Source organism: Choloepus didactylus, chromosome 6 (genome assembly GCF_015220235.1).
Source record: "Choloepus didactylus isolate mChoDid1 chromosome 6, mChoDid1.pri, whole genome shotgun sequence".
NCBI classification, from domain to species: domain Eukaryota; kingdom Metazoa; phylum Chordata; class Mammalia; order Pilosa; family Megalonychidae; genus Choloepus; species Choloepus didactylus.
Window position 1 is genome coordinate 60295073 of NC_051312.1, and position 24592 is coordinate 60319664.

Below are 24592 nucleotides of genomic sequence, written 5' to 3' on the forward strand. Positions count from 1 at the left end.
ATATAAAAAAATATTCAATTAGTCCAAAAGAGGTCAGAATGAGGAAAAAGAGAACAAAGAATAGACAAAAAGTAGAAAACAAATAGCAAGATGGGGTAGATTCAAATATAACTATGTCAGTGGGAAGATGGCAGAATACGAAAATCTAGGAATCACTCCCTCCACCAGAACAACAATTACACAGGCAGGAATAGTCTGAATCAACTATTTCAAAGTTCCAGAGTCTAGCAGAACACTGTGTAGCATCCAGGGAAAAGCAGGAGGAAGAGGTTAGTAGCTTGCAGTAAAACCAGTGATCTGTACTCTCCATGTGGCAGCACTGGCACCCATCCCCCCAACATCACAGCAGGCACCAATAAGGTACAATTGCGGCTTGCTGATGCAACAATGGGACATAAAATCCCAGTTCCTCTAGGCCCAGGGATATATTGCCTGAACAGTGATCGCTGCTTTTGATTAGCTACTTCAGATTGCTGGGGATCCAGCTCTGAGGATGGCCATTGTTCCAACCTGCCTTGGACAAAGGCAGCGGAGGAAGCTTGAAGACAATACACTTCCTCACAGCTATGGAGGACAGTTGAAGGACTGAACTTGCTGGGCTGGTGCCAAGACAATAAAGCACAGCTTTGGTGAGCCATTGGGGAAACTCCTGGCAACCTTCTTGGACCCTCATTCATCCCTTCCCCAGGGCAATTTGGAGCTGGTGGGTGGGGGTCCCTCACCTTGTTTCATCTGGGAATGACTGACTTGGGAAACTCCTCTCCAGTGTGTCCAGCCTCCCAGAATTTGACCATGAGGAAAAAGCAGCTTGAAGCAGCAAAAGCAGAATCAAAAACAAGTGAGTTCAGTGGCCTAGGGCAAAGGATTTACCTGTTTTAAGTCTTGCAGAGAAACACCAAGGAAAGGGAGAAGGTCTGTTAACTGAAATGTAGAGTGAGCATCCAAATTCCTGTAAACAGGGGAACTCCTAAGGCCACTAGCAAGCACAACCCCAGGACAAGACACAGGCCCAGAAAAGATAGGCAGGACCCCACACTTTGCATTCACTTTGGGCTAACCCTCTTGTCTTGGATCACTTTGGAGGAAAGCATCAGCCAACACAAAACCAATTAATGAGAATTATGAAAGGTGTTTTTTGCTTAGGTTTGCTGGGGTTTGTTAGCTCCTGACACTCAAGATAATCTCTGACATATTACTACCTGAATACAAACTCAAGAAACTGACATCTCAACATTTTAAAATCTTAAAATATACAGTGTGCAATAAAAGATTACAAGACAAAGAAACAGGAAATGATGGCCCATCCAAAGGAAGAGGATAAAAATCCAGGAAACATCGGTGTACAAGGCCAGACTGTGGACATACCAGACAAAGACTTTTAAAAAATGATCTTCAATATGCTGAAGGAGATACAGGAAAACAAAGAGAAAGAACAAAAGGATATCAAGAAAACAGTGGATGGACAATATGAAAATCTCAATAAAGAGGGAGAAATTTAAAAAGGAATGAAACAGAACTACTAGAGTTAAAAACCACAATAACTGAAATGAAAAATTCCAAGGAGAGTTTCATGAGCACCCTGGAGCTGGCAGAAGAAAGAACCAGTGAACTTGAAGACAAAACAACTGAAATCAGTCAGACTGAGGAGCAGAAATTAAAAAGAATAATAATAAGTGAAAATAGCCTAAGAAACCTGTGGGACACCATCAAACATATAAATATATGCATTATAGGAGTCCCAGAAGAAGAAAGAGGAAAAGGGGCAGAAGGAATATTCAAAGAAATAATGACAGAAAACTTCCCAAATTTAGCAAAGGGCATGAAAATGTGCATTCAAGAAGCCCAGAGAACACCAAACAGGATAAACCAGAGAATAAATACCCCCTGCCACATACTGATCAAACTGCTGAATGCAAAGGACAAGAAAAGAGTTCTGTAAGCTGCAAGAGAAAAGCAACATGTTATGTACCAGGGAGTACCAATTAGATTAAGTTCTGATTTCTCATCAGAAACATGGAAGCAATGAAAATACACTTTAAGTCAAAAGCTGTCACAAGGAACAAAGTAGGTCATTACATATTGATAAAGGGGTCAATTCAACAAAAAGACGTAACAATTATTAAAAAATATGCACCTAACAACAAAGCCCCAAAATATATGAACAAATTTTGACAGATTTAAAGGGAGAAACAGTGCTACATTAATAGTAGGAGACTTTGATGCTCTACTTTCAATAATGGATAGAACATCTAGACAGAAGATTAATAAGGAAATAGAAGACTTGAACAATACTCTAAAACAACTAGACCTAACAGACATATATAGAACACTTCACCCAACAGCAATGGAAAACACATTTTTCTCTTGTGCCCAGGGATCATTCTCCAAGATAGACCATATCTTAGGTCACAAAACAAGTCTCGGTAAATACACAAATATTGGATTGAAGATAGAAATCAACAACAGAGGAAGAACTTAAAAGTTCACAAATGTGTGGAAATTAAACAACATACTCTTAAACAACCAATGAGTTAAAAAGGAAATCACAAGATAAATTAGAAAATATCTTGAGGTAAATGAAAATGAAAACAAAACATGCAAAAACTTAGAAGATGCAAAGTCAGCACCCTGAGGGAAATTTATAACTTTATAACTTTATAATGTAAGCATTTATAACCTTAAATGCTTACATTAAAAGAGAAGAAAGAGTTAAAATCATAGATCTAACCACAAAACTGGAGGAATTAGAAAAAGAAGAAGAAATTAAACCCAAAGCAAGCAAAAGGAAGGAAATAACAAGATTAGAGTGGAGATAAAAGAAAAAGAGAATACAAAAATGAGAGAGAAACAACAAAACCAGAAGTTGGTTCTTCAAAAGCATCAATAAAATTAACAAACCTTTAGCTAGACTGATTAAGATAAAAAGAGAGAGGACACAAATAACTAAAATCAGAAATGAAAGTGGGACATTACTGCTGACTCCATAGAAATAGAAAAGACAAAAAGAAGATATTATGAACAACTGTAGGCCAACAAATTAGATACCCTAGATGAAACAGACAAATTTCTAGAAACACACAAACAACCTACACTACTCAAGAAGAAATAAAAGACCTCAACGAACAACTGGTAAAGAGATTGAATGAGTAATCAAAAACCTCCCAACAAAGAAAAGCCCAGGTCCAGATGACTTCACAGGGGAATTTTACCAAACATTACAAGAAGAATTAACATGAACCCTGCTCAAACGCTTCCAAAAAACTGACAAAGATGAAACACTCCCTAATTCATTCTATGAAGCCAACATCACCCTCAGATCAAAACCAGATAAAGATATAAAAAGAAAAGAAAATTACAGACCAATACCTCTTATGAATATAGAAGTAAAAATCTTCAACAAAATAATAGCAAACCAAATCCAACAGCACATTAAAAGAATTACACACCATGATCAAATGGGATTTATCCCTGGTATGCAAGGGTGGTTAAACACAAGAAAATCAATTAATGTAATATAAAACATTAACAGAATGAAGGGGGAAAAAAATACACTTGATCATCTCAATTGATGCAGAAAGGGTATTTGAGAAAAGCCAGCACCTCTTCTTGACAAAAACACTTAGAAAACTAGGAATAGAAGGAAACTTCCTCAACATGATAAAGGGCATATATGAAAACTCACAGTTAACATCATACTTAATGGTGAAAAACTAAAAACTTTCCCTCTAATATCAAGAACAAGACACAGAAGCCTCCTGTCATCACTGTTATTCAACATTGTAGTGGAAATCGTAGCTAGAGCAATTAGGCAAGAGAAAGAAATAAACAGCATCCAAATTGGAAAGGAAGAAGTAAAGGTTCTCTATTTGTAGAGGACATGATCCTATGTACAAAAAAAAAAAAAAAAAAAAATCTGGAAAAAACCACAACAAAGCTCCTAGAGCTAATTCATCAAAGTGATGGGATACAAAATCAACACCTGAAAATGAGTAATGTTTCTATACACTAGTAATAAACAATCAGAAGAAGAAATCGGAAAAAAAAGTTCCATTTACATTAGCAACTAAAAGAATCAAATATCAAAGAATAAATCTAGCCAAGGATATAAGGGATTTATTCACAGAAAACTACAAAACACTGCTAAAAGTAATCAAAGAAGACCTAAATAATTGGAAGGACATCCCGTGTGCATGGAATGGAAGACTAAATATTGTTAAGATGCCAATTCTACCCAAAGCGATTTTTGGATTCAACACAATCCCAGTCAAAATTCCAACAACCTTATTTGCAGAAATGGAAAAGCCAAGCATCAAATTTATATGGAAAAGGGGGCCTGAATAGCCAAAGCCAACTTGAAAAAGAAGAATGAAGTTGGAAGACTCACACTTCCTGATCTTAAAACTTATTCCAAAGCCACAGTAATAGAAACAGCATAGTACTGGGACAAGGACAGACATATAGAAAAAAAGAACTGAATTGAGAGTTCAGAAATTAACATTCACATTTATAGCCAAAAGGTCTTTGACAAGGGAGCCAGTTCAACCAATATGGTTCAAGACCAGTCTCTTCAACAAACAGTGCTGGCAAAACTGAATGTCCAATTGGAAAAGAATGAGGGTGAACCCCTACATCACACCAAACAAAAAAATCAACTCAAAATGGATCAAAGACCTAAACTTAAGAGCCAGAATATATGGAAGCATCTTCAGGACCTTGTGTTTTGGATTTTACACCCAAAACACAAGCAACAAAAAAAAAAAAAAACAGAAAAATGGAACCTCATGAAAATTTTAAAATTTTATGCCTCAAAGGATTTTATCATGAATGTAAAATGACAACCTATACAATAGGAGAGAGTATTTAGAAGTCACATATTTGATAAGGGTTTAATATCCAGAATATATAAAGAAATACTACAACTCAACTACAAAAAGAGAAACCCAAATTAAATATAGGAAAGAGACTTGAATAGACATTTCTCCAAAGAAAATACACAAATGGCCAAAAAGCACATTCAAAGATGCCCAACATCATTAGCCATTGGGTAAATGCAAATCAAAATCACAATGAGATATAATTTCACACCCACTGGAATGGCTACTATTAAGAAAATGGGAATTACAAGTGTTGGAGAGAATGTGGAGAAACAGGAACATTCATGGTTGGTGGGAATGTAAAATGGTGCAGCCACTGTGGAAGACAGTTTGGCAGTTCCTCAGAAAGTTAAGCATAGAATTACCACATGACCTGAAAATTGCACTTCTAGGTATATACCCAAAAGAAATGAAAGCAGGGACTCAAACAGGTATTTGAGCACCAATGTTCATAGCAGCATTATTCACAACTGCCAAAAGACGGAAGCAACCCAAGTGTCCATCAACTGAAGAATGGATAAACAAAAGGTGGCATATTCAGCCATGAAAAGGAATGAAAGTTTTGATAAATGCAACAACACAGATGAACCCTGAAGACATTATGTTGAGTGTAAAAGTCAGACACAAAAGAACAAATATTATATTATCTTGCTGATATGAAATAATTAGAATAAACAAAATCACAGTGTTAGAATCTAGAATATAGGTCACCAGGGGATAAAAAAGGGGTAGGGAATTAGGGAGCTATTGGTTAAACTGTACAGAGTTCATTTGGGATAATGGAAAAGTTTTTGTAATGGATGGTGCTGATGGTAGCACAACATTGCGAATGTAATTAAAAACACTGAATTATATACCTGAATGTGGTTAAAAGGCAAAATTTTGGGTTGAATATATATTACTCAAATTAAAATTTTAAAAAAATCCATGAGACTGTACAATACAAGCAGTGAACCCTAACATAAACTATGGACTAGAGTTAATGGTAAAACTACAAAAATGTGCTTTTACCAATTATTATAACAAATGTACCATTCTAATGTGATGTGTTAATAAGAGGGTGGTATATTGGAACCCTGTATTTTATGGATGATTTTTCTGTAAACCCACAACTTCTCTCATAAAAAAATTATTATAAAATAACAAAAAATAAAAATATGTAACTATGTTGATATTCACATTAAATGCAAATGGTCCAAGTACCTTGATGGAAAGAGATTGTCATATTGGATTAAAAAAGTAAGACCAAGCTATATACTACCAACAAGAAGAGCACTTTATATGCTACAATATAGATAAACCTCAAATAACAATAATGAGTGAAAGAAGCCACTCAACAAAAGAGTGCATATTGTATGATTCTATTTATATAAAATTCTAGAATATGCAAACGAATCTATAGTGACAGAAAGCAGATCAGTAGTTGCCTGGGGTTGGGAGTACTGAGGGGGGAAGAGAGGGAGAGAATATAAAAGGTTAAAAAGAGGAAACTTTGGAGTGAGATACATTCATTATCTCCATTGTGGTGATGGTTTCGCCATGTATTCACATCAAAAATATCAAATTAAAAACTTTAAATATGCAGTGTATTATGTCAATTATACCTCAATAAAGCTGTTTAACATTTTTTAATACTTGATTCAGTTATTTTTAAACTTTTAAGTATATTTGTAACAACTTTGTGAATCTACCCTTTCAATTTTCAATTTTATAAAATCCAAATATAGATCATTTCAGTTAAAATTTAGCAACCAAATTGAGACAAGCTGTAAGTATAAAATACACAGATTTTGAAGATTTTTTAAAATAAATGCAAAATAGCTCATTCATAATTTTTATATTGACCATATATTAAAATTATAATATTTTGATATATTAGTTTAAATAAAATGCAAAATTAAAATTTAATTTCACCTATTTCTTTTTACTTCTTTTAATGTGGCTAACAGGAAATTTAAAACGACAGATGTGGCTTTAGTTATGTTTCTACTGAACAGGTCCGCACTGCAAGGAGGACTGAATTGGAGTACACTGGAAACACAGAGTTCATATGTCTGCCCAACAGTGGGTAACCATTCTGTGGTAGACATAATAAGGCCCCCAATGATGCCCACATCCTAATTCCCAGAAGTAATAAATAAGTAATCTTACACGGCAATAGGGGCTTTGCAGATGTGATTAAATTACGGATCTCGATATGGGGAGATTATCCTAATTGGTGGGCCCAATGTAATCACGAGAGTCATAAAGTTATAAAGGAAGGAGGGAGACAGGAGAGCCAGTGTCAGAGAAGACAATATGACAATGGAAACAGAGGGAGAGAAAGAAATGAGACATCAGAAGTTGGAGTCATGCAGCCACAAGCCAAGGAATGTGGAAAATCCAAGGAACTGAGTCTTCTCTAGAGCCTCCAGAAGGAACGCAGCTCTGTAGACACCTTGAATTTATCCATGCAAGGCCTATTTCAGATACCTGACCTCCAGTACTGTAAGATTAAAAAAAAAAAAAAAAAGTGTTTAAGCCACTAAATTTGTGGTAATTTGTTACAGGAGCAATACGAAACTAACACAGATGTCAGCTCCTGGAAGTGGGGTGCTGCTGTAACAAATACCTAAAAATGTGAAAGTGGCTTTGGCATTAGGTAATGGGCAGAGGATGGAATATGTTTGAGGAGCGTGATAGAAAAAGTCTGGATTGCCTTGAATACTCTATTAGTAGAAATATGGATGTTAACAACTCTGCTAGTTAGGACTCAGAAGGAAATGAAAAGCAAGGAAGTAAAAAAAAAAAAAAACAGTATTATCTCAGAGAATGCATAAATTATTGTAAATACTGTTAGAAATATAGACATTACAAGCACTGCCAGTGAAGGAAATGAGGACTGTATTATTAGAAACTGGAAGACAAGGGACCCTTGTTATATAGTGACAGAAAGCTCAGCTGAGTTGTGTCCTGTGACTATACGGAAAGCAAAACTTGTAAACAACAAACTTGAATACTTAACCAAGGAGATTTCCAAGTAAAATGTTGCAGGTGCACTCTGGTTTCTTCTTCTTGATGCTTATAGTAAATTGTGAGAAGCAAGAGGTAGACTGAGGGAAGAATTGTTAAGCAAAATATGGAAACAGGACTTAAGGATTTGGGAAATTCTCAGCCTATCCAAAATTCAAAAGACAGTAAAATTAGAAGATTCACTGCCAAGAAAGCATGCACTGGGGAGAATGCCAAGGGTATGGCTGGACAACATTTTGCTAGTGCCTCAGATAGATCAAAAAGTCAAAATATTCAACACACAGAGGGTTCTCTGAAGAGGTTAGGCTATGATTCATAAATGCCCTCAGCCATCTCCACAGAAGCATGGAAAAAAGATGGGATTACCCAGGAAAGATCTGTGGAGGAGCCAGCCTCTTGTCTGGACTGGAGACCCTCTAGATATTTGAGAATGTCATACCAGCAGAAACACTGCCAACCTGACTGAAAGGGACAGAGAGAAGAGGAAATGAAAGACTCACAAAAGTTTAAAGGCGGGAAACAGGCTGATAAAAACTACTCAGCTGCAAACACATGCTACCCTTCATGAAAATGGAAGGATGACTCAAAGGAAGGAGCCTCAGGCCCAGAGGGCAAAGCCTTGAATCTTAAAAGATTTTGCCCTGCGAGATTTCAAAATTGCTTGGGACCAGTGACCCCCTTTTTTCTTCTATATTCTTCCTTTGTGAACAGGAATGTCCATAACTGGTATTCTATGTCTGTTCCATCAATGTATTTTGGAAGCAGATAACTTGATTTTTAGTTTCACAGATCTACAAAGAGGAATTTTTCCCCAAAATAGATAATACCCCAAGTCTAACCCATACCTGATTTAGATAAGTTAGATGACTGATATGTGGAATTTTTGAGCTGATAAGATTTGGATGAAATTTTGAACTTTGAGCTGATGCTGTAATGGGTTGAGATTTTGAGATGTTGGGAGATGGTGAATGTATTTTGTGGGACAGACATGAATCATTGGGGGCCAAGGGGCAAACCGTGGTAGGCAAAATAATGGCTCCTAATGATGTCCATGTCCTAATCCTCAGAACCTGCAAATGTTACCTTATATTACAAAAGGGATTTTGCAGATGTGATTAAGTTACAGATCTTGAGATGGGGATAGTATCCTGTATTATCCAGGTGGAACCAATGTAATTATAAGGGTCCTTATAAGGGAAAGACATCCTTAGCCCAAATTCCCATAGAAGGCACGCTTGCCACCAAAGAAGCTGAATACCCCTCCCCATTGATGGAGTCTGGCTGACACTCCAGATGCAGCTGCTGGAACAAAGAACACACAGATCAGACAGCAGAGTTGCAGACTAGGGAGTCCATACCTGTGGAATAAATGAATGAGTGAATGAACAGTGAATGAAGCAGGCAGATGTCCTTTTACAGAGAACACTGGAGAGAGGAGAATTTAATTGAAGTAAAAAATGTTTAATAGTCACCTATTATGTGCCATGAACAATATAAGGCCCTGGGGACTTAGCAGTGATCTAGTAAGGCACACTTACTGCCCTCATGAAGCTTACAAATCAACCAAGCTTCTGAAGCAACACTGTGAAAAAAGTGTCAGCAGTCTTGCTCAGATCAAGAATAGTACAGATACAATAATGACTGAGCAGACTTTACACAACACAAAGACAAAAATAATCGAGACTATATTCTCTTAACCATATCCAGTTTACATACTTCACCAATTCCTCAGTAAAGAGAAAAGTGGAAATTAACATTTGGTAGTCTTGTCATATAGCGTTATATAATGTCTATAGATTTGCCCTATGTCATTAACTAGGCTTAAGTTATCTACACAGCAGATAAGTAAATCACATCCCATAATGTTGGATCAGTCATTCTAAAGCAATGCTTTTGTTATCTTCATTAAAGACTGTTAAAAGAACTCTGCCAGCATTCTCATAGAGAAATATTCAGGGTCTCTTACTACTGTTATCTGATCAAGTCACTCCCCTGCTTAAACCTCCACAAAGGCTCCCACTGCTCCGAAAATAAAATACAAATCCATCAGCATGGCCTATAAGCAGGGGTAAGAGTTCCAACAGTTAACTAGTGCATGGCTTCCCACCCATCAGAATGGACACTGCCCGTAAATCATCAGTACACCCAAACCCCTGTGTACCAGTCAAATATCAGTGCTGCCTCAAGGGTCCCTGCCCGCCTCTTCAGCCACTCACCACCCTTCAGTCATGCTGAAAGTCCTTCTTTGGTTTCTGCTTTAAGATCTTCATGAATACTATCTCCTCTTCCTTGAATGCTCTGACTCCCGCACCCCATCCTACCCCAGACTTTCTACTCATGTTTCAAGCCTCTTCTGGCATATCACTTTTTCAGGGTAGCCTTTCCCTGACCACCACATTCCCCACCCTAATTAAATCAGAACTCCTTGTACTAGTCTTATTTAACATCCTATACATCTCCTTCATTGTAATTATAGCAAGTATAATTCAACAGCTACTTGAGTAATGACCGATTCCCTAACTATATTTTAGAGTAGGAGATGGGTCTACCTTACTGACTCTTACTCTATGTTGCTTGGTTCAAGGTAGAAGGTCCATGATAATAGAGAGTATTTACTGAGCATATACCATGTTTCAGACACTGCTCTAAGCACTTTAATGGATTAGCTTCTCTAATCCTTATAACAGCCCCATGAAGTAGTGACACTGAGGCACAGTCAGGCTAAGTAATTGCCCAAAGTCTCAAAACTAATAAATGGCAGGAGCAGGGCTAGAATTCAATCTCAGGCAATTGGGCTCTAGAGCCTATGCTTTGCAGAATCACACTATACTGTTTTTGTTTTGCTTTGTTTTGTTTTATGCTTAACGCCTTTTTAATGAATGGTAGTCAAGTTGCTGGAGGGCAAATTCAAGTAATCTGCACCCTTGAGAGAAAGCAGCCCTAAAACATATTCTGTCTTCATGGCCTACCTTTTAGATGAAATATAGCTACAGATGTAGACATAGATATAGATACAGACAATATCCGAAGAAATAGCCTGCAAAAATAATTTGGCCAATCAATAGTTTTCAAGGGCTTTGCAAATTCATTTCACTTTAGATCCCAACCAAATTCCCAGGGAAATATTTCATTCCCAAACCAAATATTTCACTGATGCTTTCCAGTCCCACCCTCACCACCCTTCAGAATACCCCCTGCATTTCTGAACACTCCTCATGACAATAACAAAAGATAAATAACAAACAGGATCTCCCAACAAACACAGGCCAGATGAACACTCCCCAGAGAAGTCTTCCCCCCAACCACTGTCCCCATGCAAAGGAAGAGATGCCTTTACCTTGAAATAAAAATGCTTTGCTGGCATTGTGCAGTCCAGGCACCTGCGAGACGCCAAGGGTGGTGTTCCTGAGGTCGAGCTCGGTGATAATATCCATCTGAAGGTCAGGGTCCATCCCCAAGCCCACCACTGCAAAGGCACAAAGAGCAGTTTGGCTTAAATGCAGACTGCTAGCAGCAATATGAAGCAGACAGAACAGGGGCAGGGAGTCACAGAGAACAGAGAGAAACCTGTGATGAGTGCTTGGAGCTTCTCTCTCCCTGGAGGGAAAAGAAAAGCAACTCTGCTTTATTGTCCCCAGTGATATTGCTTTCTTTGCACCTTTCCCCACCCTATAAATTACAGATCTATAATCCCTTAACCAAAACCCCTGGGGCCAAATATATTTCAGAATCCACAAAGCATCATATTTTAAAAAGGTAGCTTGGCCTATGTACTACATTTTCTGCAACACCCTCAGCAAAATAACATCACATAATCAAACACATTAATATTTCTGGAGCAAAAAGGATGAGATTTGCCTCTAAGTAGGATAAATAAGACTATAAATAGCCTCATAACCATTTAGGTCACTTTTTCACCACTAAATGAGTTCAGCTCAGGGTAAATTTTGCTGTCAGGTTGAGCTATGAAGAAACTTTGAGTTTCTGAGATCTTTGGATTTGGGGGCTGTGGATACAGGACTGAGGCCGTGCTCTCCTTGCTTCACAGACCGAGAAGGTAGCATAATCTGACAACAACACTACCAGCAAAGGCATCCACGAAGTGCTCCCAATTCATCAGGCCACACAGCCACCCGTGATAAAAAGGATGGTAACGGAGAAGGGACCCTGCCCCTGTCAGAAAAGATGGCAGAGGGACTGGCTAGGAAGAAGAATCCCTGGAACATGAGCTATATATTTCCATCCAGAAGGATTTCTGGAGAGAAAGTCAGAGAACTGTGGTTGGAGAACCACAGCGTAGAGAAACACTGACCCTGAGCCTCCTATTGCCATATCAGAAAAAGGCAAATCCCTAAGGATGTTTCTGACCCAGTGGGTATTCTGTGAAATGATTCATTCATGATTGCAAAGTGATTTCCAACACTGTATGTATAATACAGCTATAGAGCATCCTAAGGGATTGTGTTGAGACATTCCTAAAGGCTGTGTCTTTGTACACTTAGCATCTCAATAGTGCAATTCTGATGGCAAGGTTGGAAATGTTTTAATCAGCAATAGCTGTCAACTTTTGCCTAGTGGTAATGCAGTCGCTGAGGCAGACTTGGAGAACTTGCACCCAATTTGTCTCAGAGAACCCAGACAACCTCATCTCTCCTCCCACCTTCACCCCTTCCCTCACAGACTTGAGAAAGGACATCTGCCCCCTCCTTACTATTTTCCTGCTAGGAAAAAGAAACTGCTGCAGCAGTCTAGGCTTCTCTCAACAGAAGTGTGGTCAGGGAAGGCTCTTTGAAGATGAAACCTGTCCTCACCAAGCAGACAGAAGGTTAAAGGCACAGTGCATATAAACGCCTTCTCAGTTTTTGTCAGGCTTCCCTCTGGAGCCCCTGAATTGAAAGTGTAAGTTTTCTCTCTCCATATACAGTCAGTTAAGGTACTAGTTTGCCCAAAGACACCTCTTCCTTCCATTCATTTCTGCATTCATTCACTCAGTATTGTTTCCAACAGATATTATTGAGTGCTTACTATACACACTGCTAGACACTGGAGATGTCCTCACACAGACTGCATCCCCAAGGGCAGTGGAGGGGGTAAAATACAAACAAATAAAAATCATTTCAAATGGCAATAAATGCTATCAAGAGGACAAGGCAGTATAAGGGAATAAAAAGTGACTTCAACAGAACCTGATTTTAAAAAGGGTGGTCAGGGAAGGCTTATTAAAAGCTGAAACCTGAATGACTAGAACGGACCCTCTATGAGAAGATCTGGGGAAAAGCTTTGCAAGTGGAGGGAACAGTAAGTGCAAACCAAGAACAAACTTGGAGAGTTCAAAGAACAGAACAAAGGCTAGTGCGGAGAGTGGTAGAAAATGAGGCCAAAACTAGGCAAGAGCCAGATCATATAAGGCCTTTTGAGCCACAACAAGGACCTTGGACATTACTCTATTTGCAATGGGTTATCACTGGAGGGTTTTAAGGTGCGGGTTGCGGGGGGGGGGGGGGGGGGTAATATGCTCTGATTTACATTTTAAATATGGTCTGACTGAAGTTTCCATCCTACCTGCCTAATACTGCTGATCTCACATATCACATACAAACTCAATCCCCAATTCACAAACAATCACCAAGTATCTACTCTGTAGCAAAGAAGCACTGAGCTATATGGGCTTCCCTCAGCACAAATCACATCGCTACGGGGCCTGTTGTTGAGACTGGTGACATTTTTCTCCATGTGAGCTGGGATAACCACAATTCTGTGATCACCTTGAAAAGACAGGAAAGGAACTAATATTTCAGCCTGATTTATAATGTTCTACACTTATATGGCAGAAATTAAATCAAAGGTGATCTCAGAAGACCTCCAAGCTGGTCTTCCTCTGAGTAGGAATTTGAAAAGGGATCTGGGAAATGTGTCCTTGGCTGGACACAAGAGAAGAGAAGCATCCTTGTACCTGAGTTTCTTGCACATGGCCTGACATATTAACTGATTAATTACTGATTAATGGATGCACAATCATTGATTTGGATGCAATGACCTCAGAGCAATATGTGTATCTGGGGATACCATGAGAGGATGGAATGGCATGCAGGCCAAGGAAACATTTGAAAAAGGACTGTGGTTGCCTGAATTATTGGCCTCAATTCTTTCACCCTCCCTACTGTATATGCATTCTTTGTTGTGTGGCTCTGCAGTTCCTTCCACTAGAGTTGAAGTAAACCTCTCCATCCCTTGACTTTGAACTCAGTCATGTAACTTGTTTTGGCCATTGGGATGTCAGCAACGTTACACAAGTAGAGGCTTGAAAATGCTTGCGTGGTGGGGTTTGGTCTCTTGGATGTCTGGCATCAGGATGAGAAAAGCCTGGGCCTGCTAGACCACTGGTCCAAGGAGGAGACTCATGCAGCAGATACCCTACCTGAGTTTGGAACCTAGCCCAGCCAAACCTAACCTAGAGTAGCCAACTCTAAATGAACCCACAGACATCTGAATCATCAAAAATGAATGCTGCTTTAAGCTATGGAGTTTTGGCCAACTTGTTATGCAGGATCATCATGGTAATAGTTGGCCAATACAGGAATTAAAGATCCACTATGATGGTCATCCTTAAGACATCCAAGGAGCTCTAAGATGAGGAGTCCTGCAATTAAACAAGACTAAACTGTACCCAAACAGACTCTGTAGAACTGGGACAACGCCCCAGTGGTATCCTTGGATCCTCACCCCCAAGTGAGAACATAGCACCCTCAATCCATAAAGTCCTGTGGAAGAAACACTAAACTAGGAGTCAGTTTCAGTCCTGTCTCTTCCCTCTACTAACCCCATGGCCTTGTAGAACTCATGTCGTTTCTCAGAGCCTCAATTCCCTGGTTCATAAAATTGGGATCATAATACCTGTCTCCCAGGCTTGTGACATTTCAGAAATAACTACTTGAACACTCCTAGCAGCCCAGCCTAACACACAGGTGATGCCCAATTGGGGTTTGCTCTATCTGTCTTTCATAAGACCAGCACTCCAGAAGCCTTCAGCTCCTGGTTCTCAACTCCACCGGAATCATACAAAAGGTACAGAATACCCCCCTTCCCCCCAGCCTTTCCCCATGACCAATATGACTGAGAAGGGCTCTTCAGCCTGGGTGTGCTTTGTGAAATCTATATATTAAATCTGTATTCTGTGAAAGAAACTCTAAATTGACTTTTAGGCCCCAGGTTACAAAATGGCTCCTGGCAAAGGAGGTACACAGTATGGACACCCTGCGCCTACACAATCAGACTTCAGGCGTGCGCAGCTTGGGGAACGAGGCTCCAAGCTTACAGGGACTAGGACCAGAAAAAGAAGCCTAAGTTCTGACCAATCAGCTTTGGACAAGTTTCCTTCTGCCTCAGTGTTCTAATAAGCCACCTAGAAAAGAACCTGCCTGACAACTGCAATCACCCTCTTCCACCTTTTTTTTTTTTTTTAACTATAAATTCCCAATGCCTCCTTAACAGTTTGGAACACCCGCTTTTACTTGGTGTTGTCCAATTTGCAAATTGTTAATAAAGCTGTCTTCTTTTCTATTTGCAGTAGCAGCTCTTTTGACAATTTTGGCCTCAGGTGTGGGCTCTGAAGACGCTCTCCTTCGGCCTCTGAGGTCTCTGCAGGACGTGGGCACTGGTACCACCGAGGCCTTTGGGTTCTCCATCTCCTCCAGCCCTTCAAAGGACAAAGGTAAATTCTCTAGGATCCGAGCTCCACTTCTTTGCGTTTTAAGCTTTATTTTCAGTTTGCTACTCAAACTTGGAGTTTAAGAGATTACCTTTGTTTACTGTCCTGGTCATGGGTGACAGCGGTTCAAAAAAAGGCTTCTGAATTCCCTTCAGGGACTCCAGCCCACTACACGTTCAAACACTATGGTTCTCATTCACATTTGTTTCTGGACCAATGTCAAAATTTCATCCAGGAAAGTCTGTCTAATCAGTGGCCAATTTGGAGATCATTTTCCTTAGATAAACTTGTGTTTTTATAATTGCAATTGGAAAATCACAGTTCTAAAACAAGACTTATTTTAACTGGTATTTAGAGACCTAAAAACAGTTTCAAGATTCTAAAATCATATCCCTGCAAGACACTGTCTCTAAATTATCTCAAGCTAATCTGGAACTAAAGTACAAATGCATACTTCATATCCCTATGAGTCCACAACTTGTGCTCCACAACCTCCTTATCCTCCTTTTCCAGCTTACCCCTCTGAGCACACTAGCTCTTCCTCTTCTTCACTAGCTGAACTTTCTTTCTACTCTGAGCCCCATCTTCAAATATCTTTCAAGAAAAAACCTCCAGAAAACACCAACTCTGATGGCACTCGGAGGCCTGATCAAATTACCTTCATTCCTTGATCTAAGGCCAAACTCCAGACTATATACAACTAAAGAATTCCCTAAGTCAAAGGAAAACGCTCAAAAATTTACTGAAGAATTTCATCTCTTAATTCAGGCCTATTGATCTGGCCTGCCTGACCTTTATCAACTCATTCATCTGTTATTCAGGACCAGAGAAGCTCAAAATTGGATTAGAATGGCAAATTGAAAGGACCCTGAAAAAGATATGACCATTAAAACAGCTCCCCTCACTCTAGATCAAGGAAAAACCATATCTCAACAACTGCCAGATGCCATTCCCAAAGCCTTTCCCTGCAAGATTGATTGAGCCAAGGTCCAAGTCTACAAGCAGGGCAAAGACGAAACTGTCTTTGATTTCAAGAAAGACTAACCAATATGTTTGCCAAAAACTCCCAGCTATCCCCAGATGAACCCAGAGCCGGAATTGCTTTGAACACTATGTCTGTCAATGGGCTAAAGCCTAGCCATGCTACCTTAGTAAAAAGGCACAGACTCGACTGGGAAACAGTCCCCGTTATCGAGCTGACAAACTTAACTGAACAGTTAGCTCAGTCTAGAAACCAAAAAGGCCACTAAACAAGCCAAACTACTTGCCTTACAACAACTGCAGGCCCCTCCCAATCCATCCCATACCCCAAGACCTCCTGGGGTCTTATTAATGCAAAAACCTGGGGCAACTGAAAAAGGACTGCTTTAAATTAAAAAGCAAACAGCATAGCAATGCTGCCAATCCACATCCTCTGCCATGGAAAGCCCCCTGACTGCCCTCTGAGAGTATTCTGGGGTTGTTTCCAGCCCTCACTGTTAACCAGCAAGGGGAAACAAAGCTCAAGATTAATGAAGAAACTTGCACTTTCTTAATCAATACCAGTGCTACTCTCTTCACTATTACTCCCTCCTATTGAAGCAGCCCATACCTCAGAGTAAATGTATTGTAGATATTGTGGCGATCTCTAATCAAGTCCAAATCACTTTGAAATCGGCCCCAATCTCAGCTACCCTAAGACCATTCACAGAAATGCATTCTTTCCTACATTGTGATATCACCCCAGTCAACCTATTAGGACGAGATCACCTAAGTAGATGGAAATGTGATCTCAAGTTTAATGGAAAGGGGGAAACATTTTATTCCTACCTGACCCAGAATCCCCTTTAGACCAAGAAGAACTACCATGTCACCTGCATGCATGGAGCCTAGAAACTGATTCCACCCTAGAACAATCAATAGATACTAATCTCCTGTCCTCCAATCCTGAAGAGTATGGTCTCAATTCCCTACAAACGTAGGAAAAATTAAAAGTGCAGAACCAATTTTAGTCCAAAGAGACTCCTCCAAACCTCTTCCCAAACTTCCCCAATATCCCCTTAAACCAGAAGCCATTAGAGGTTTAACTCCCATTATTCAAGACTTCATACAGAAGGGCTTAGTGATCTCATGCACTAGCCCCTGCAATGTTCCTATCCTCCCTGTAAGAAAACCTAATGGGAAAGAATGGAGATTTGACCAAGACCTAAAAGCAATAAACAAAATCATCATTCTCACTTTCCTGTAGTCCCAAATCCTCATCTACTCCTAACCCAGATTCCCCCTGGGACTACGCCTTTTTCTGTAGTTGACCTCTGCAGTACATTCTTCAGCATACCAGTCCCCGCTGACAGCCAATATCTAGTCACATTCACATGGAATGAATTACAACATACCTGGACTGTTATGCCTCAGGGATTCACAGAATCCCAAAGAAGCTTTTCTCAAACCCTTAAAAATGGCTTACAAGACATAATCTTCCCCTCACGCTCCACTTTTATATGATATATTGATGATCTCCTTGTATGTTCCCCTAATGAACAAATATGTCAGGTGGACTCCCTATATTTACTAAAACAGCTAGCTTTAAAGGGTCATAAAGCCTCCAGGGACAAACTCCAATTTATGCAGCAAGATGTCAAATATCGGGGGCACATCCTCTCCAAACAGGGGACTCTATTAGATCCCAAAGGAATCTCTTCTGTACAAGACTTTTCCAAACCAACCCCGGACAAAAATGCAACTGAGAGGATTCCTAGGTCTTTGTGGGTATTGTCAGAACTGAATGCCAAACTTCTTCTTTCTTGCTCAACCTCTCTATGAATTCCTAAAGCATATCATACCTAGGTCTTTGAGCAGGAATCAAAACCAGATTGATGCCTTTCAAAATCTGAAGGAAGCCCTACAAGACACCCCTGCCCTTGTTCTACCTAACCATGATCTCCCCTTTCAATTGCACGACCATGAGTGTATGGGAAATGCCTTAGGGGTATTAAGCCAAGAGCATGGAGCAGTCCAGAGGCCCACTGAATATACAATATGTAATTACATCCTATAGCCCTAGAATACCCACTGTTCCAGTTTGCTAATGCTGCCCTTTTGCTAAACACCAGAAACGGATTGGCTTTTATAAAGGGGGTTTATTTGGTTACAAAGTTACAGTCTTAAGGCCATGAAAGTGTCCAAGCTAAGGCATCAACCATAGGGTACCTTCACAGACGAATGGCCAATGGTATTTGGAAAAACTCTGTTAGCTCAGAAGGCACGTGGCTGGCATCCACTTGCTCCCAGGTTGCATTTCAAAATGGCGTTCTCCAAAATGTTGCTCTTGGGGCATTTTGTCCTCTCTTAGCTGCAGCTCCTCTTCAAAATGTCATTCTCAGTTGCTCTCCAAAATGTCACTCTTAACTGCTCTAAGATCCTACTTCTGTGAACTCCTTTATAGGACTCCAATTAACACCTACCCTGAATGGGCAGGGTAACACCTCCATGGAAATTATCCAATCAAACATTTCACTCATAGCTGATTGAGTCACATCTCCATGGAAACACTCAATCAGAGAATTCTAATCTAAGCAACACTAGTGCATCTGCCCCCACAAGATTGCATCAAAGATTATGGCATTTTGGGGGACATAACACATCCAAACTGGCATACACACCTTGTCTCCAATCAGTGGCTGCAACAGTCAAACTAGTTGAACTTACTGAAAATACAGTTATGCACAACCAACTTGACCTTTTTGTTCCTCATGCTATTGAATCCTTGCTTAATTCTGCTTTAACTCAACATCTCTCTGCTGCATGCCTCACCTTTTGAACTTAAACTTCTCTCTTCCCCCTCATATGTGCTTTCATAAGAGCTTCCCCCTAAACCCTGCCATTCTGCTCCACTTCCAAACAAAGGAACACCTGATCATGACTACATAATTTTTACCAAAACCCTAGTTTCCCTTATGCCCAACCTCAAGGAAACCCCAATAAACACCCCAGAACTCATCCTCTTTACTGACGGGTCATATTTAAAAACTGAAGCCCCAGACAGCAGACACCAAGCTGCATATGCAGTAACTACCTTTAGAGGTTCTTGAGAGCAGCCCCATTACTAAAGAAAGTTCCACTCAACAGGCAGAACTAATAGCTCTTACACAAGCTTGCGAAATATCTAAAGGATTAAGAGCAAACATTTACACTGACAGCAGATGTGCCTTTCATGTGGTACATGATTTTAGTGTACTCTAGAAACAAAGAGGGTTCCTTACTCCTCTGGAACTGCCATTAGGAAGAGAAAGCAGGTAGCTAAACTGTTAGAAGCTCTGTTACTCCCCAAGGCTATTGTAGTTATCAAAGTTAAAGTTCATGCGCATGAAACCCTCAATTCAGACTAAAGCAAGGGAAATGACTTGGCTAATCAGGCCACTAAGACATCAGCCCAGACTCGCACAAAAACCAATAAGGCTTTGTATGCTAGATGAAGCCTCCCCTTGCAAACCTGAGGCTAAATTAATAATAAATTTCAAGAACTGGTAACTCCCTAATACTAGGGATAAATAATTAGGGGGTGATGAGAGCTTTGGGTGATTTGGGTTGATAATTGTTTAGGGTTGAGAATGATGATTGTACAACTGGGTGAAGATAGTGTGAGAAACTGATTATTTATATGGACAGAATTCACTATGTGAAATTAGGAACCCTCTACTTAATAAGTGGGGCCCTCGATCTGAAGACTTGCTCTTGTGAGGCTTGTGGCTATAGGGGGGAGGCTAGGCCTACCAGTGTTTGTGCCTGGGAGTCACTTCCGGAGAGCCTCTTTTGTTGCTCGGATGTGGCCTTTCTGTTTCTGGGATCAAGTCTGCAGGTGGATTTGTTGCCCTCTCCCTGAATGGGGCATGGTTCCCAGGAAGGTGAGTCTCCCCAGTGATGCAGGACATGGTTCCCAGGAATGGGCCTGAAATGTGCATCAGGGGATTGGTAGTGCCTTCTTGACCAGGGAGGGGAAGGGAAAGGAAACAGGGTGGGGTTTCAGTGGCTGCAAGATTTCAAGTGGAGTCGAGGGGCTAACCTGGAGGTTACTCCAATGCAGGCTTCAGCTAGATATGCCAAAAGACCACAGTATACCAAACCTTAATCAACAGAAGTCCCAAAAATCCTAAAGAATACCCAGGTCCCTATCTGAGACTATATAAAAGTTTCACTCGCTAAGTTTATTTTTCAGAAACTTAAATCCTCCAGAGCATTCCTATGCCAGATAAGTCCCAAAACTCAGAGACAACAGCCTCTTCAAGAACATCAACCAGATGTATCTGCCCTCCCCATAACGCTGACATCCTTTTTCAATATGAACAAGTAGGGTTGTCACTGCCCAGGGAAGACTGAGATATGGATCAAATGACAGGGAGGGATAGCAACAGACAAAATAGGATTTTAAAAAGGATTATGAATACTGAATCTTTATATAAATATTTTTGGGGTTTTCTAGGGTATTAGAACATCTAGAAGGAAGTAACTGAAATGGTGGAAGTATAGCCCATAACATTCTCTACAATTTGCTCTATAGCAACTTGTTAAATCGTACTTTGAAAGTTATCACTTTTCTGTATATATATATATATATTTCACAATAGAAAATATTTAAAAAAAAAAAAAAAAAAGAATTGGTAACTCCCAAAAAGAAGAGCCTATGGAAAAAGCTGTAAATTAAAGCCTAACCAAAATGTGTGGATAGGGGCCTAATGGTGGCCCTGTATTGCCAGATGCCCTAAAATTATCAATGTTACAAGCACTTCATTCACTCACACATCTCAGAACAGCCAAAACAATAGAAATACTGGAAAAATACTGGGGGGGGGGGGGTTTGCTGTCACAATACTGCTCACCAGATCTATACCTCTTGCGAACACGTCATCAGTGCAACCCAGGAATGCCATTAAAGGTTCCCATGGGACATTTTCCTTTGCCTTCCTGGCTGACCTGGCAAATGGACTTTATCCAGCTTCCCTGTTCTCATGTTATAAATATGTGGTAGTAATGATCGGTATGTTCCCTCTCTGGGGAGAAGCCTTATCTTATAACAAGCTACATCCTTTTGTAGCCAAGATACTACTTGAAAACATCATTCCAATTTGGGGCACCCCTACTGAACTTCCTAGCAATCAAGGCAACCATTTTACAGGATACATAATTAAAGAAATATGCAGATTCTTCCCTATATATCAAAGGCTACATTGCCCATACCACTCTCAGTCTTCCAGCCTGCTGGAAAGGACCAATGGGATAATCAAACAACAAGAAGCCAAGCTTAGGAGCTCTCTAGAATTACTGTAGCCTAAAATCCTTCCACTAATCCTGCTCAACCTTCCCTCAATCCCCTTTGGAAAGGATGAAATTGTTACTGGAAGACTGTTATTCCTTCCTCATGTGTTGTTTACAGACCCTAATATTGCCTAACAAGACCTACTTAGATTTTGTCTTACAAAATGAACCACTTTCAAGCCTATGTTTAATACATTGAGGAAGCCATTGAAGGAGGAGAACATTACCTGACTCCATCTGACCCCAGAAATCTGCAACCTGGAGAATTTGTGTACTGAAAAAAACATCAATTTAAAAACTCATTGGAACCTCAGTGGAAAGGACCTTATCAGGTCCTCCTCACCAACCAGTGTGCTGCTAAACTTGCCAGCATGGGTCCTTGGATACACCTATCTTAACTTAAACGAGCACCACCTAACCATTTGAAAAGTACAGCCAATGGTGACCTCAAATTCACTTTACAAAGTTTCAGATCATCCAGGAATAGATGACATCTGACATGGCCAGCTTTCCCCAAAATCTACAGATCAAGAAACACACATTCTTTCCTTTTCTTTCTCCTTTCCCTTCCTTCCTGGTCCCTTGCCATCTGCCATCCTTTTCTTCCAGTCATACAAGGAACTGTCATCCGGGGCAATCTGTCAAATTGCTGGGTCTGCACTAATTCAGACTCTGCAGAAGGGTCCTTATTGGCTGTACTCATAGACATTCAGACATAGATAGATATAAACAGCATATTTAGCATAGATCAAATGTGGAAACACAATAGATAAATATCAAAAATGGACACTCCACTGGACTTATCTTATCCTTGAAGAAAAGAGGGCCTCATACAAAAATTGCCCAGACGATAATGAATTTCTCTCTGTATAAGCAAGAATAACATCAGTGGACCTTATCTAAGAACTATCCCAGCCAACCTCTGCAATCTGATCCTTTGGTATGACCAAGAGGAAAGCAAATAGTATCCTCTCCCCAATGACATGATAATCAAACAGGACTCTGATGATGGCGTACTTGAAACTTACAATTTCGAGCTAAACGAAAAGATCTTTCTACCACCAGAAACATTTCAGGGCATTGGAATGTCAGTGGTGTCCTTGTCTATAACTCTGACAACCATACTATCTAGACCAATTCTCAGGTCTCACTTGGGCACAAATCCTTAACAGTACTTCACTCATTTATAACCATTCCCACAGCCTGTTATATCAACTATACCACAATGTCCATTGTTCATACTCTACTAGGCTCCATAATTTTACAGACTTTGCCTGTAAAGATGCAAACTCCATATATGGAGGTCAAGAGAGGCATGAACAAAACCACTGGATTGTGGTAGCACTTTAACTCTCAGTCTGGCCGGCACAGGCTATTTCTTCCTATGTGGATAAAAACACCTATATAGACTTACCACCAGCCTGGAGTGGGACATGCACAGCAACAGCCTTATTCCGTGGCCTAGAGAGGAGGGACCAATTAGAAACAAGAAATGTAACCAACCTGGGATCTTTTGTTTATCAAATCAAAAACCCTTTTTGACCTAAGCGGGACACTATAAAATAAAACCCATTCGACTGAACAGCCTGGTATGAGCTAGAACTTTCTGAGAAGCATATTTTGGTTCCATGGAATTCCTCAACTTGAAAAAGCCATCCAGAACATGGCAAAACCTATTGAGGATACCTTTAATGATACCATCAAGGCATTGGAGAACTTACAATTCGAGGCAGATAGCAAAACCTTAGGGGTTGTTCCCACAAAACCGTAGGGCACTCAACGTCCTCGCAGTTCAGCAAAGACGGAAACGTGCCCTCTTAGGGGAGCAATGCTGCTTTTATGTAAATCAATCTGGAAAAATTGAACAAAACATTAAGAATGTCAAAGAAAAGATTCAAATACTGTGATAACTAGGGACTCCCAGGACTTGCGATTTAGTTAGGTGGCTGGATCTTGGATCTTGGGGAGACTAGATTTGGGGCATATTCCAAACACTGTCAATCAGTCTCCTCCTTATAACTACAACAGTATCTCTTATTCATTATTTTATTTCCAGAATAATGACTATGTTCAACAATCTTTCACTTCCAAAATCATGCTTGTAAATCAGGCTTTTGATCTAAAGGCCTTCACTTATGATGTCCTATAGAACAAAATCTCTGATAACAACCTTTGCTTACTCAAAAATACTGTTGCGCCCTGATAATATTCCTCTCATGTCCTTCAGAAACCTTGTTGCTGACCTTTGATGGAATCCATCCTCCCAGAGTTGCCTCAATTGGCCATAGCTCCGTAACATATTCCCTCCTCCACTGGACAGAACACAGGGTCTTTCCAGCTATGTGGATGCCTAGGATTTCCCCTAGCACCATGGGACAGCACAAAATCAGTGTTCATCAGTGATGCTTTCTACGAAAGATCTTGATGAAAAGGTGGAAATGTGAAAGGAACTCGAAATAGACTTTCAGGCCCTGGGTTACAAAATGGTTCCCCACGCAGGAGGTGCCAGCCCAATCAGACTTCAGGCATGCACACCTTGGAGAAGAGACTGAAAGCTTATAAGAAACAGGACCAGGAAAAAAAAAAAAAAACACCCTAAGCTCTGACCAATCAGCTACACCCAAGTTTTCTTCTGCCTCCCTTCTGCTTCAATGTTCCAATAAGCCACTAGAAAAGAACTTGCCTGACAACCACAATTCCATCCCCC

At 40.1% G+C, this 24592-nt stretch overlaps 1 protein-coding gene across 1 annotated transcript in view; it reads right to left on the minus strand.

Annotated features, from left to right (window-relative positions):
- Nucleotides 1-24592, minus strand: part of NELL1 (neural EGFL like 1) — a 925820-nt gene that overhangs the window by 896905 nt on the left and 4323 nt on the right. The window contains 1 exon segment of the mRNA XM_037838459.1: nucleotides 11224-11352. Coding sequence (XP_037694387.1) covers nucleotides 11224-11352 — 129 coding nt within the window.